The sequence below is a fragment of the Lissotriton helveticus genome, chromosome 6 (genome assembly GCF_964261635.1).
Source record: "Lissotriton helveticus chromosome 6, aLisHel1.1, whole genome shotgun sequence".
NCBI classification, from domain to species: Eukaryota; Metazoa; Chordata; class Amphibia; order Caudata; family Salamandridae; genus Lissotriton; species Lissotriton helveticus.
The window spans coordinates 602,261,826-602,277,271 of record NC_136067.1 but is presented as its reverse complement, the minus strand read 5'-3'; the positions used below and the strand labels follow the sequence as shown (position 1 = coordinate 602,277,271).

General features: G+C 42.9%; 1 protein-coding gene across 1 annotated transcript in view; it reads left to right on the top strand.

Moving 5' to 3' along the window:
• Positions 1-15,446, top strand: part of LOC144762794 (CD109 antigen-like) — a 771,981-nt gene that overhangs the window by 724,389 nt on the left and 32,146 nt on the right. Inside the window, exon 31 of the mRNA XM_078648064.1 lies at positions 4,069-4,225. Within this exon, the coding sequence (XP_078504190.1) occupies positions 4,069-4,225 (157 nt within the window). The remainder of the gene's footprint in view (positions 1-4,068; positions 4,226-15,446) is intronic.

Below are 15,446 nucleotides of genomic sequence, written 5' to 3'. Positions count from 1 at the left end.
GTCGGTCAAAAGAATTGTACTTGGTAAGCATCAACAAAGATTTTTTTTTCCAGCAAGGAGTTTCCAGCATAGACAATGGTTGAAAAGTTGAGTCGTTTATGATTTCACTTCAAATGGAAAGCATTCCTTTTTGATACTTACCCATATGTCATGTACAGGATTATAGCCTGCTTCTGTTCGAACATCTCATCTACTACGGGTAGAATGTTCTAAATTCAACAGGGAGAAACTAAAAGATAACAAGCATTGGAAATGCAATAGGTCTCGCAGCATTAGAGTTAGTGCATTTAGAATTGTTTATGGGTTTTTTGTTGTAAATCTTTTGCATTTTTATTTTTTGTAGCCAATGCTAAAGAATTACAAATCAAAAAAGCAATAAACATTTGTAAAAGCTTTAACTAAAAATCCTGTGAGACCTATTGCACTGTGTGAGGGTCTTTACAAGCTTCCGCCATTGTCAACAATATTCCTTGAAAGCCTAGTCAAACGTTGAAATAAAGCTTAAGAAAGTTTAAGAAATTAGGCTTGATGCACTTATTCATGATAAATGTTTTGGAGATATAATAATAAGAGACTAGTTTGTACTAAAAATAATTGACGGTTTTATAAATGGCTGAGCAAGCTATACAGTTAAGTATAATGCTTCTGCAATGGAGTCTTCGCACATGTTAATATACAAGCTCCTCTTTGAAGTAGTGGTACAGGTAAAGTGCATGTCCTCGGGTTGGTGATTTCCCAGTAAGTTTCTGTTGTAAACTCTTCTGTGGAGAACAAGACTGTTGGGCTTAAAAAAGGGTCTGCATTTTTCTTTTTCTTGCCTAAAGTGAACCAAATATTTCAGAATGTACAGCATTGAAAAAAACAAAAAACTTTCCAAATATATGTAATTATTGTTCCCATTTATTAGCAATCTGTTCGCATCGGTGGGATTTTAGCTGCCAAGTGGTCCACGCAAGTGGCTTTTTGGCCAGCAGAGCTTTGCTGTCTAGAACTCGTTTTAATTATTTCGCCATCAGGGGTTTGGGCATACAGGTTTTTTTTCTCGTTTTTTTTTACAGAGCGACTAACAGGGAAAAAGATGCAAGAAGGTTAAAAGGAAATATCCTGTTTGAAGATATCCAAGCAAAATGCTGAACCTTTCTGGGTTGTGTGAATACAAATCTATAAACCAAAAATAGCAGCATCGGGGCGTGGTCACCGGCCAAAAATGGCTGTTGCACAAGAGCTTTTTGCCCATCCGGCATTATGCTCTAAAAATCCTGCGCATCTGGTCTGGCAAGAATAAATACTTGCTGGAGGGGACTCATTTGTGTCTATGCCTCACGTAAACACCAGGGGCCCCTTCACAACACCCACTTGAGGACACTGCCGGAGGTGCGGACTTAATGGATGTTGAGTCCCAGAGGGAGTCTGCGATCCCAGCTGAACGCTGAGACAGTGCAGGCCACGGATGCAGGAGTGGGACTTCTCCCCAGCACCTCTCAACCTCATTCAAAGCGGCACAGCCGTCACCTATCAAGGAGCTGTAGCAAATGGGAGAGTGATGGGGCATGACGTGCACAGACGTGCACACAAGGAGCGGAGAACTTAGTCCAGAGGAGATTTAGGAGTCGGCGAAGGAGTGACACACTGAGAGCGCATCTGCAGCAGTTTACAGAAGGAGGGACTTTTGCGATACCAGACGAGGATTTACCCTTTAAAAACACTCAAAACAAATCCTTAATCCGGAACGGATTTTTCCAATGCTTTCTAAAGATGAAAACAAGACGGAGGGAAGAGAGGGGAGGGGGGAGGAGAAATGCGACACGGCGGGAAGGGGAGGGGGCGGAGCGGGTACAATAAACAAGACGGAGGGAAGAGAGGGGAGGGGGGAGGAGAAGTGCGACAGGGGAAATGCGAGACGGCGGGAAGGGGAGGGGGCGGAGCGGGTAAACAAAGACGGACTGGATTTTTTTCATGCAGTTTTATATATTGCAAACTCGACGCAAAAGGTACTTGGGGCGGAAGCTCCAGTAACATTGCACAAGGTCACAGCAAGATTAAGGGATTTGTCCAAAATCACGGGATGTTCAGCCAACGCTAGGACTCAGCTAGCGGCAGGCAGGCAGGGGAGGAGGGGGGAGGAGAGTAGGGGAGGCACGGCCTAGCGGCCGTGCAATCAAGTAGTGAGGGGGCGGAGCTGGGGGAGGCTGTGGAAGAGAGTAGGCAAGGCGACACGGCGGGAGGGGGCGGAGCGGGTAAACAAAGACGGACATGCACGCGCCCGTGACTTTTAAGGTCAATGCGCATGCGCATAAGCTTAATGCGCATGCGCATTGACCTTAAAAGTCACGGGCACTGCAAGGAATCGCCACGATTCCTTGCAGTGTGGATAAAGAGTGGATAACTCGCAATACTCTCGCCTTGCTCGATGCGCATGCGCATCGACAGGCGAGACCTAAAAATGGGAATATTGGAACCACGGTCTGCACGATTAGTTATTGCCCTCTGCATCTCCTTTGCCTTCAGTGTACCTCCAACGTTATAGTGTTCTAATATGTTTCATACATCCCTGCATTCCTAGCACACACATCCTTAGCTGTACACGTGACCATGCAAACAGAGGCAACAAGAATTGTCATGGGGTAGCTATATATTAGATGGCAATTCTGCTGACAGTGACCACTCACAAAAAATATAAATGGCTTCGTACCAACCTTCTCATTTCCCCTCTACGTGCCCTTTCCCTGGAATATATATAAAAAAGGAGTAATCCTAAATGATAACATAGTCTTGGACATCATTTGCAGTTATTTGATTGATCGTTTTGCGCTGAACAATCTATTACAAAGGCAAGTTTTCAGGATTTCCGAATAATGAATGCAACTCTTAAGTGTCGCAAGTTGCTACTTGAGATCTTCTGTATGGTCTGATGTATTAGATGCCTTTAAACCCTGTGTCTATAAATGAATTTGGATTCAGGCATTTGTATTGTCTAAACTTGACTAATGCCGGTGCTGTTCAGATTAAGGTGTCTACCTCGTTTGCTTGCAGTGTTGCATTAATTACAACCTAGAACATTTGGTATGAAATAGTCAATGCCACAAAGCAGTTTGATGTTGTGTAGAATGTTTTAATGCACTTGCAGCATTGTAAGTGGATGCTGTGACGTGTTGTCATGTTGTGGAACAGAAAAGCATGTTTCATATCAACAGAAGTTCATCAGTCAAAGTTTAACAACTCCATCCAGGGACTGTACTTTCTTCACGTTTATCCTAGCTAGATCCCAACACTTTCATATCACATATTTATCACGAACAAGTTTGGAGTTTTTTGTTACTCTTTCCAAATGGTGAATTAAATGTTGTTTTGATGCAAACACGACCTTCCACAAAAATAGGCCAGCAAAATCCTGGAGGAATATATTAGTGGAAGACTGGATAGGAAAAAGTTATAACATAAATTGCATGATGGTTTGTGAAATTTCAGAGACATTTCACAAAATTATATGAAATTAGACTCTCGTGTTGAAATGTGATGTTTTCAGGTGAACACGCACCTTATGTAGAACAGCCTCACATGATACCATCATGAGACTGGTTTGAGCAGAAAATTTCTCTATCCCCGATTTTTTCTGACTGAACTATTCTCCGAGGACATATATTACACAAAGTAATGTAATAGGAAAGTTTGAAAAAAGTTGGGAATGTCATAACGTTAAATTCTGGGATTTAGCTGACGTAATTAAAATATCACTGAGCGGTACTCAGTTTGAGAAACACAACTTCCTCATTCTGTTACGTCAAACTCCAAATGGCTAGTATTTACCATAAGTAGTAACTGCCCTACTCCAGATTAATAGTTTTTACCTTGGGTGGAAAACACCCTGGTTTGAATTGAGGCATTCTAGTTGTGGCAGAGTGTTCTACACCAACACACGTCATTTATGAAATACAGTTTACAATTTGTTAAATTCCACATGATATAATATAGAATAGTGTTCACTGAATTCATGTGATCTACTTTAAAAATGAAGAGTTGAATAATATTTCTGCAATATGTGAAGTTTTCTTTATCATTTCTGTCAAGATTTTTAGGAACAGACACATCTCCAGAGAGCGGTATGGTCCTTATGCAAGTGGATTTACTAAGTGGCTTTGCCCCGTCTCCTGATTCGGTTTCACTAAACAATTTGATCAAGAAAGTGGAAAATGGCAATGGAAAGGTCAACCTATACTTTGATTCTGTAAGTAAAGTGAAGACAAAACAATTACTTGGGTTGCAATAAATGCATTTTTACATGTTGGATTCTATGATTACTATGCCCAATACATTTCTGTATACTGCATGATTGTCGGCTCTTGTCAGTGACATCTATATTCCTGCAGTCTCTTACTCGTAAATGAAGCTTTGTCATCCATGTACCAAGATAATACTCTAAGGAACACTGTAAACTTGATCCCAGGGGGCGCTCAAATGAAATAAAAGAAGCCTATAGATTGAAAATCCCCAGTTTAATATACTTACTGACAGACTGGCAGTAAGATCAAAATGACGTTCACGACCCCTGGGTAACAACCCTGCAAGCCAGCATAATCTTACAGATGTTTCATTTGAATATAGTGTGCCACTCAATTATTATGGACAGTGTTTCCAGTCCTGGGCTTTTGTGTCAGCCTAATACATTCTGGGTGTTGTAGTCTTGATTTGCTGCTATTCAGTTATATAGAGTGACACACAAGATTACAATGATTTGTAGGTGAAATGTTCACAACTGGAAATAGTTGTCATGATGACCCAGATGGAGTTGGTCGCCATGCATGGATGTGGATGAATTTTCTGTATCCTGTGATCAATCTAGTGACAGGGTGTTTAACTGCTTTGGTGGGTGCGTGGTGAGTTTTGGGAAGCTGTGTTAGAAGGGAGTTACCATAATCTCATTTCAGAAGGTCAAGTGCCTGGATGATTAGTTTGAAATTGTAGGCTGGAATGAAATATCTAATCCTACAGTGTGAGTTTGAATTTGAAATGGGCTCCGTAGGCCAAGTTATTGAAGTGATTTTGTTTGGAGGCTGGGGTGTTTGTCTAAGATGTTTGCCTTGCTGTTAAGGAGAAAGCTCCACTCAGTTCATTTTAGCACAGATGTGCAGCTATTGGGTGGTGAGGTAAAAAGGAATTCTGTTTTAGTAGATTTACCTTGAGGTGGTGCCGGGTCATCCAGGAGCGAATGTTGTTGAGAATTTGTGAGGCTATGGTGATGTCTTCCGGAAATAATACTTTCATTTAGAGCTTAAGGTCATCTGCATAGAAGTGATAGTGGATGTTCCATTGATGATGAATTGAGATATATATATATATATATATATATATATATATATATATATATATATATATTTTACAACATGCATGGGAGAATTTAACCTTCTGCAACTCCAGTAGGGGTTTTGCTGTATCGGAGAAGGTTTGTAAAAGGATGAGGATCCCGCGAAGGTAAGTTCAATTCCTTTATTTTGTGTATAGAAGATAGGGTATACACGACCGGCTAGAGCATGAGCTAAAAGCAACTAACGCTCCAACCTTCTACAATCAACATTCTTTATGGAACATCAGTTAAGCTGGCGTGCACCTACATTTCAAATTAAACTTTCATTAAAGATACAATGCACACATTTGTATTTAGAACCCAACAGTTTGGCTATTTTAAATCATTGGCGGTAGTTTTCCTGGAAGGTTGAGATCCTGCATAGAACTGTACCATTTATGTCCATTCTGACCTCAAGTGGTTGTAAAAGTAGGAAGTAGTAAACTGTATCGAAATCCACTGATGGGTAAACAGAACAAAGCAAACTGAATCTCACTTGTCCCGGATGTTATGGGCATTATCAAATATTTTTAGGGTTGCAATTTCAGTCCTGTGTCTTGCTCTGAAGCTAGATTGAAGATCACCAAGTAGGTTATTTTCATCAAGGTAAAGATTACGTTGCACTTAGCTTTCCATGGCTTTGGCCAAGAAGGGTACACTGGTGATTTGTCAGAAGTTGTAAACATCCTTTGGCCTCCCCCACAGGTAGGCCAATCTCGTCGAGTACAGAGGCTGGGATGACATCCAAGAAGCAAGAGGAATATCTAGGTTTGTTGATGATTCTGTTCATGTCCACCTCACTGACTGCTTTAAATGTAGATCGGGTTTGGGATTTTGATGGTAATGAGTTATAAGTCATATATATGGATGAGAATGTTAGGGAAACCTCTACTTTATCAAGTTTGTTTATGAAGAATTTTCCTTGAGAGGGTGTTGAAATGTCCTTAATTGCTGGTGTACTGGATTGATATACGATTATGAATAAAAAAAAATATTTCAGTCAGTTATTTGTCGATTTCTGCCCGTATGTACGTGGCTTTGCTTTCGAAGATCAGTTTCCTTTCTTTCTTCGTGAGTTACTTAGTGAACCAACAGATGGATGCCTTTTTTCTGTATTTAGCACTCTGTTATGGATTCTGCATAAAGGTTTATGAGGTAATTGGGTCTTGGGTTGGGGGAATGTTGTGCAGTGAGTTGGCAACTTTGATGGATAGAATGGATCTGTCTAGGTTTCTAAGATCCCTTGCTCAGTGTTTTGGGTAGGCCAAGTGGAGAGCATGCAGTATATGGAAAAGAGAATAATTGCATGGTCAGCCTAGTCTGCAGGGAGTATGCAGTCAATCATCACCAATTTCATGTTGACCCCCAGTAGGTCAAGAGTTGCACCTTTCAAGTGTGTTGGAGTTCTACAAACCGGGGTGAGGATGAAGATATCAGCAGTTGAGGAAATGAGAGATACAGCTGTGTTGTTTTGATCTCCCCAGTGCAGGTTTAAAACCACAAGGTAAATGGTGTCCTCAACTTTGATATAATTCTTGGTTGGAAATCCTTTTAGCTGTTTGGAGAATAATCAGTTATTCCTTAGTGTATGGTAGATAGTGTGAATTTTAATTGGGTTCTTCTTCCACTTTTTTATAGTTCAAATTAGAGGCCTTCAATTGATGTAAATTGTTCAGTATTGACAATCCTGCAGTTGAGAGAATCTTTGTGAGCCACTGCTATTCCCCTTTCAGGTCTAATGGCTCTGTTTAGAAGTATGTTGGGTGTGTGGGATGTCTCATTGAGCCATATTTCCATTAGAAGGGTAAGGTCTAGGTTGTCTGATTTTGTGATTTCTGCTATCTCACTATTGAGTTTAACATGTAACTTCAGGTATGTAAGCTGCATGGAATTGGGATGTGGGACAGTTTAAACTTCAATGAGATTGTTGAGGTTGTCTCCTACGCACATAGTGGGAATATTAGTCACCTGTCTGCTCATAGCGATAGGGATAGAGGAGCCTCTTGGGTCTTCTGAGTAGGGTGACTCTAAGTTGTAAAATCTTATCAGGTCTTCGATGTCCCTTGTGGAGAGGGTTGGGTGATTCTTCTGTTCCCATACCCCATGCAAATGAGGGAACACTGCCTAGTGATCGTGCTGGTACAAGATGTGTGTCTTATTATAGATGGAGCCGCGCAAGCATCTGCAACTCCTATAATATCAAAGTTGCCCGGGGACGCAAGAAGTGTGAGTAAATGTTTGTTGTACCCCGGGGGCACGTTTTAGGCTCTAGGCATGGGGAATGTGGCCCAATGTCAGGACGGGTAACCCGACTCCATTCTTTTTGTTAAAACACATACAGCCCTCCTCTGGTGTCTTGTGTGCCTTCAGACCCCACACCAGTCTAATGATTCAAAAACATAGTAGCCCTGGTGTTTTTGAGACTTTCTTCCCCCTGGCCTGGAATGGGTACATTATGGGTAAAAATAGTCCGTGCTTGGGGAATGCTCCCAACTTTCAACTGCCTGGTTCCTAGTGGGTGGATATTTCTCGGGAATCGCCCCCTTGCAGTGGTTCTCAGACAGTCTAGGGTGAGGTACGGTTGAAAGAGGAGAGTTTCTCCCCTCCGATACAAACAAAAATGCCTTAAGCTGCTGGACAGCTGTTCCTCAGCAGTTCAAGATGGGCCTCTAAAAATAAATTCTATGTTGCAAGCACCGTAGGAGGAATTTCTATCTGGGGGAATATAATATATTTTCTCTCTGCACTATAAACAGCGGCGGCTTCTCCGCTAAGGCAGAGTAGTGTCACCCCGCTGAGTTCACCAGAAAAATAAAATGATATTGACACAACGTTAATAACGTTATGTAATTATTATTTTATTTTTTGTATTGAGCCCGAGCCAGGTTAGGGTGGGGCGGGGCTTGGCAATACTCACAGGAAGGAAGAGTGGTTGCTGCACTATAAGCGTGTATGACGGTTTGGCCGGCATGTTCTCAACTCTGCTATATTGCAAGGCCGGGGGGAGAACATGCACAGGCCCCAACTCCCTACCTGAGTGCCGAACAAGGGCACTCTGACCAATCATGTCGCTGCTGTCATGCTGGTGACAGCAGCGTCATGATTAAGGAAGGGAATCTGGGAGCCTGTATGCTTCATGGAGACTACAAAAGAGGACAGAGGAGAGGGGACGCCCAGCAGGTAAGTGAGCGTTCCTTTCATTCTTTTTTATTTTTTTGTAATTGCCTCCCACGCCCTTACCCCACCACTACATTTACCTAGCGGCCACTCCTGACTAAGAAGGTAGTGCTGAGAATGTGAACATCATGTCTTCTGCACTAAAAGGAATTAGGACAGGCTGCATATTTTTTTGGCCAGGTAGCTAATAGCATATCTGCTTAGCAGAACTCTCTTTGGTATGCCCACTAAAACTTATGGACCCTCACTAAAAGAAATCCCGACATGGATGGCATATCTTTTCAGTACTTTCTTGCTAGTTAGGGAACACACTCCCCCAAGAACTTAGAAATATTTCCATGTCAGCTGTTTTGCAACTCGTCGGTGGTTGATGTGTTATTTTTTTCTAGATAGGGACCAGAACTTGATTTATCTGCACAATTAACATCAAACACTAAGATGTGGCCCACTCTTACTGCCTTCGATATCTCATAACCTAAATCATACTCCCTCATTTGTCTCTCAGTTCAAGTTACACACACTAGCATTGTGATTGATGCTGCAGTGCCTGCAGCACAGCCAACGCCCCCAAAAGCCTGAGTTACATGTGGATTGACTGTTAACGTGGCGTATCACCTGCCACTGGATTTGAAGTATGGACATAAAGGACTCTGCTGGAGATCTGTGAGCAACATTTGCAGCCTCAGCTCTCCAACGGAGCTCTAGTAGCCTTGAACTCTGAAAACACAAACTATGTAAATGTTATTGGAAATTTTGTAATTGCTTACCAGAGTGTTCTATGTGCAACTTTTATGCCCACTAGACAAATGAACAGTCCTGCTTGAATCCACCTCCAACCCTCCTTTAGCCCATGAGAGGCATTTGCAAACATATAAGTGATCTCACAGCAGCACATATTTGCTAAGATGTCTGCCCTGTTTCCATGTAGAACCAATATCTTGCGCTCAATGGTTCTGCATCATGCACCTCTGTTTATAAAGTCATAGAAGTAAAACGATAGGGACAGGTAAGATCCACTAGTATTTTCTTAAACCTAAAACATCAAAACCAGTGCACTGAGGATGTCAAAGAGCAAAGCACAGTACTCCTGTTGTACCACGAGAACGGAATATCCTCTTTGAAAACTACTAAACTGCTACAGTTTGCTTCCATAAGCAAAAAAATAACACTTGTTCTGTTTCCAACAGTCCCTAAATCAGTCAGTCAAAAAATACTTTATTCGGTTTCAAACATAAACCACAAAAGTATACAAAAAACATGCAAATTGGTCCAAGAAAGCAACAGATTATATAATTAAAAAGGACCAAGGATTGACAATAAACAATACACAAGGTCAAGTTAAAAGTGATATAAATATGTTTTAATAACAATCATATCTATACAACCTGTAAAAAAAAAAGTTGCGTGCATTATGATGTTACTTTGCCCAATTAATTTTTTTGCTTAATCTTGTTACAATTGTCAAAAATTTAGCAATATTGTAAATTTCCCAGACACTTGGTAATAACTGGAGAAATAACAACGCAGGTTTCACTTGGTAGAACCCTTTTCCCTTTAATAAAGGTACAATAAACTTTTTCCTAAGGGCGGTGAAGTGTTTACAAAAGAACATAAAATGGGCAGTGTCCATAAGGGAAAGCCCGTCACAATTACATAGCCCCAGATCATTTGAGTTTGTCCAGCCAGGGCGGCCACTGATCAGTAGGTGGATTTTATTCAGCCGGAATTTAGTTAGAAGAAATCTGTGGTTTGAGATGTTTACCACTTTTAAGTAGAGTTTCAGCTGACACCCTGACGTCACGATCAACTTGTGCGTTCTTACTGTGGGCTTTACCAATTCCAAATATTCTCTGTCCATCCTTCTGATTTCCAGAAAGGCATTTTTTACCCAATTGACATCACCCTTAACCAGATCGGATGGATTAGTGAACATCTCAGGGCGTCCCAACTTGATTGATAAGAGGTGGACATATTTCAACCAAGGAATATGGTCCCAATGGTCTAGTGCTAAACAATCAATAAGGATTTTATGGTTTACTGTCAATTCTGGGTTCAACCATACAGACATCCACTTCAATAAGGGGGCCATAGCAATGCGGTCCTCCAAGTAATCTATACCACATTCCTGGTGCACAATATAACCAGCCGTGGATCTCGGTAAGGACAAGATTGATTTAAGGAAATTGTCCTCTACTACCTGGAGGGTCTTGGCTGATTTGTATCCCCACAGATCTGCCCCGTACATTGCAATGGAAATACATTTAGCGTTATACACCTGCAATACCGCCTCCAAAGGTTTAACCCCTAGTTTACGAGAAAACCCCAAGACCGCAAAAATTGAACGTAAGAAGACTTTTTTCTTCTCCTGCAACTGGGGGATCCAAGTTGAACATTGATCAAAAACAACCCCCAGGTAGGGAAATCTGGACACCCTTGACAATCCATGCCCATTGCAATGTAAAACCTTCATGTTTCTCTCTGGCCTGCTTTTATGGCTCACAACCATTACATGTGATTTACCATGATTCACGCTAAGATCTAAGGAAAACATAAAAGTATAAAAAGAATTTAATAGGCGTTGGAGACCCACTGCAGTACGAGCCAGCAAAGCAGCATCATCTGCATATAATAATGCTGGCAAGTGAAGATCCCCAACCATGGGGATATCTTTACTCGATGTGTTTAAGGTCATCCCCAAGTCATTGATGTACAGAGTAAATAATAAAGGCGCTAAGATGCACCCTTGTCTAACGCCGTTAGAGATATTGATCTTACCAGTGCTATTGCCTTTGCGGTCATACCTCACAGAGGCTGTAAGATCCCTGTGGAGGTCAGCCAGGAAGTATACAATATTAGCGTCTATACCAATTCTTAAAAGTTGGCCCCAGAGCTTGGACCTATTGACGCGGTCAAACGCCGAGGATAGGTCCATAAACGCTATATATAAGTTACCTTTCTTAGCTTGTGTGTACTTCCCTATAAGTAGTTGCAGGTTCAGGCTCTGATCTATGGTGCCTCGCCCTTTTGTGAAGCCATACTGAAGGGAAGAAAGAGTATTGGTTTCTTCTAACCAATCAGTCAGCTTGCACAGTACTACTCTCCCAAGAACCTTTACGGCGGAATCAATAAGGGAAATGGGGCGATAATTTCCCGGGTCACCTCTGTCGCCCTTCTTATAGATCGGCACAATCACTGACTGAGACCATGTCTCCGGAATGCCAATACTCGAAATTCTGTTAAAAACATTGGTTAAGATCTTGGACCAGAATGCTATGTTTGATTTAAAAAGATCGGAAGGAACACAATCCGGTCCGGGGGCCTTGTTACCGGTCATTTTCCCAATTGCATCGGCCACCTCGCATTCCTGAACTATCAGCGTATAGGGGAGCCTCCTAAAGGTGGTCGATGCCTCATCCCCGGAAGTCTCACTCTCATAGACTGACTTAAAATGGTGTAGCCACTTGTCCTCCTGAATACCACAATCCAGTTCATTATTTTCAGAATCGGAGAAGTAGGACTGATTCACCACAGCCCAAAACTTTGCACTATTTTTTAGAACGTCAGTAGATGTTAACTCTGCCCAAGCGTCCTCTCTAATCTCTCTGCGCCTCTTGGCCACAGCCTCCTTATACTTTTTCCTGAGCGTGGCAACAAGCTGCTTATCCACTGGGCTGGTTTTAAGGGCCAGTTTCAAGTTTTTATTAGCTGATGAACAATTATTATCGAACCAGCCTACCCTCGCACAGTGTGTGCTTTTGCCAATGCTGGTCAGGTTAGTAGCAATCTCATGGCACACTTTTTGGTATGCCTCCAATACTTCCCTGTCTCCGGCATCGGGATTCATACATAAATCCAGCTCCACCCCACTACTATTGCGAAGGTTAAGCAGAAACTCACTAGGCACTATCTTACTCCATCTAATTCTGCGTGCTTGATCTGTGGGCCGGATGTCATTTTTATCCACCAGATTGCCTTAGCCATCGTCATTTTAATGACGTTTTTTACCATTAACAGAACTGGATTGTGGTCGCTAAAATGTGACCTTAAAACCGAATAACTAATAATGTGGCCATGAATACTACTACTAATAAAAATAAAATCAATGATTGACCCGCTACCATGTCCCTCAAAAGTGGGGATCTCCTCACCATCCCTACTGGGTGAAGTAATCCCATTTTCTGCCAACAGGGTTTCCAAAAGGGCACCCTGGTCTGAATGCTCAAAGTGGGTTTCTTCCTGGTCTGGGGGGCCCAAAAACACATTAGAAGTACATTTATCCGGGCACTCGTGGATGTTAAAATCTCCCAGTAGGAAAATAATGCACTCTGCCTCAAATGACTCTTTAAAGTTTAAAAAAAAGAGGTTGAGCATTTTTAAGTTACTGGTTGGTTCTATTCTATCATAAGAGTTATAAAAGTTTACCACCAGAACATTGTGCTTGCCTTTACATATGATATGTACTGCCAAGCAGTACGGGCTACCCGTAGCTATTTCTTTATAGGTTCCTGGTATTCTGGCAGAGATCAACGTAATCAGTCCACCCCGCGCCCGTCCCCGGGTAGAGGGAACTGCCGGACAATGAAAGGTCGTAAAACCGTCTAATGTCAAAGCGTTACGTGTGTCCCAAGTTTCCTGTATTGCAATGATATCCATACTACCTACAAGATTCCGCCAAATAGGATCGTCAATTTTATTTTTTAACCCAGCAATGTTCCATGTGGCAAGTAGACACTCCCCCGCCCTTCTTGCGTTAATGTCTACGGGTAAAGAAGCAATATTTCCAACATTAATACCAGGGTCATTCACTACAGGCAATGTGGTAGAAGAATTAATCAGGCCTTGTGTGTTGGTGATGATATTGGCCTCTGGTAGTGTGACCCGGGGTGGGGATACGAGGTCCTTTGCCATGGGTCCCTCTCCATGTCAATCTGCCCATCCAAAATTGGCTAAGCATGCATAACGGTTGACCGTAGGGGTATAAAATATTTGATCTTGACAGTTAACCGGCTGCAGATAGTTATTGCGGTAACGATTAAATTGTGCACCCCGGAAACCCACTTGTGTTGGTCTACCGCCTCTGCCCTGTACCGTGTTCCACCCCCCGTCACCTTCTCCGCCCCAACAGTGATTATTCATTTCCCAGGGTGGGGTAAACCTACTCCTTCCTCTGTGATCGTTCTGGCCTTTCAACCAGCTCCATCTTTTATCGACCCGCTCATTTGACTGATAAAAATAAGCGAAAGGTCTGGCGGTGACTGTGCCAGCTTGATGGGAAGGTGGCCTACTACAAATGTAATCCACTACCTGTCGATTTTCAAAAGTAACCACTATGCAGTCCCCTGGTAGTCTCTTACTATTTCCACCCACCCAGGGGGCTCTTTCCACCATTAAGATATTGCTAGGCATGTTCATTGGTAATGGAAAGTTATTTGATAACCAGTGGCACACTTTGTTCTTCAAGGCTTGGAAGGATTCCACATGAGGAGGGTTTAATTCAGTTATCCCAGTAAGGACCACTACATAAGGGGCGGCCTCTAAGGGGAGATGAATATTTTTGCGAGGTTCAGACTTTTCTGGGTTAGAAGAAACCTGTTTGGGGATTGGGGTGGTCTGTGGGGTCTGTGGGGTCTGATCCTTAAATGTAACCTGGGGTGTTATCCTGGGTTTGGCAGGGGTGGGAATGTTTGTAGGGCCAGGTATGATGACAGGTGTGTTGGTGTTTGGTCCTGCCAAGGTGGAATCACTATTTGGTTTTTTTAACGATGTTTTTTTCCCTGTGTTAGCCTTCGTCCCTGCCACAGAAGAGATGTGATTGCTATTTTTCACAGTAGGAGCCATATTGCTAGTTGGACCTGGAATACTTGTGTTGATGTGGACATCTTTTAACACAAGTTCAATGCGCCGCAGCCTTGCCTCCAAGGGTGCCAGTAAGGCCTTTATGGCCTCAATTACATTCACGGAAGTCAGAGCTGCGGCTGGATTCTCCTGATTTAACTCCCTCACAATCTCCAGGTTCTCCCCGCTTACTCCTAGGATATCGGCCAAGCTGTCATCCACTAACGAATCCTCCAACATGCTCAGGGACAGACGCCCTGCCACTGAATGTGTGGCCTCTAAGTCGTTAGCTCTTGTTAATGGTTCCCCACTCACAGCATCTATGTTATTACCGATAATCGGTCGGCTAGGTGCATGTACTAATACCTTAGTGGAATTGACAGAAAGCAACTTAGCACTATTTTTTGGTATTGCCCCCTCTTTCTGACCTCTTGCATTTGTATCAATGCATATGGGTTGCACATCCACGTTTGAAATACGGTCGCTGGGCACAATGGTATCTGATGTGGGATTAGATGTAGGGAGTCCCCCCGGATTTGAGAGAATACTAAGTCTCTCTGAGGTGTTACCACGTTCTAGGGTGTCGGGTGTACGTGCCTGGGCGATATGGCCTAAGGATGACCTTTTCGCCGAGGCCAGATCCTGCGACACCCGTCTACTCATCAAAACTATCCCCTGATCAATGAGACAATTTGTACGAATTATAAAATCATCAAGGGTACCGGTTAATTTCTTAACCCCAGCAGTCATGCTACGAGTCTCTCGGCATTCCATATCCAGGTGGTGAGTTATAGTCAATAGAGAATAAAGTCCTCAAACCTCTTGTTGCAAAGTTATGGTATAGGTCTAAAGGCAAATGCTTACAGTTCTGTTGATCGATCCCCGTTGTGGCATACAGATGATGCAGAGTTCCTGGCCCAGGCCAGGCTCCTCACGCCTCTGAGGGCCACAGAGGGCCCGCCCTTTGCCCGGGCTTATCTCCGGGCGTCCCGCTCGCGTCCCGCGGAGCGATCTCCGCTCTACCTTAAGTAGCCAGAAAAGAGGGCGGTGGGCGGGACTAGCAGGGGGCGCTGGCCGGATGTTGGTAGGCCAC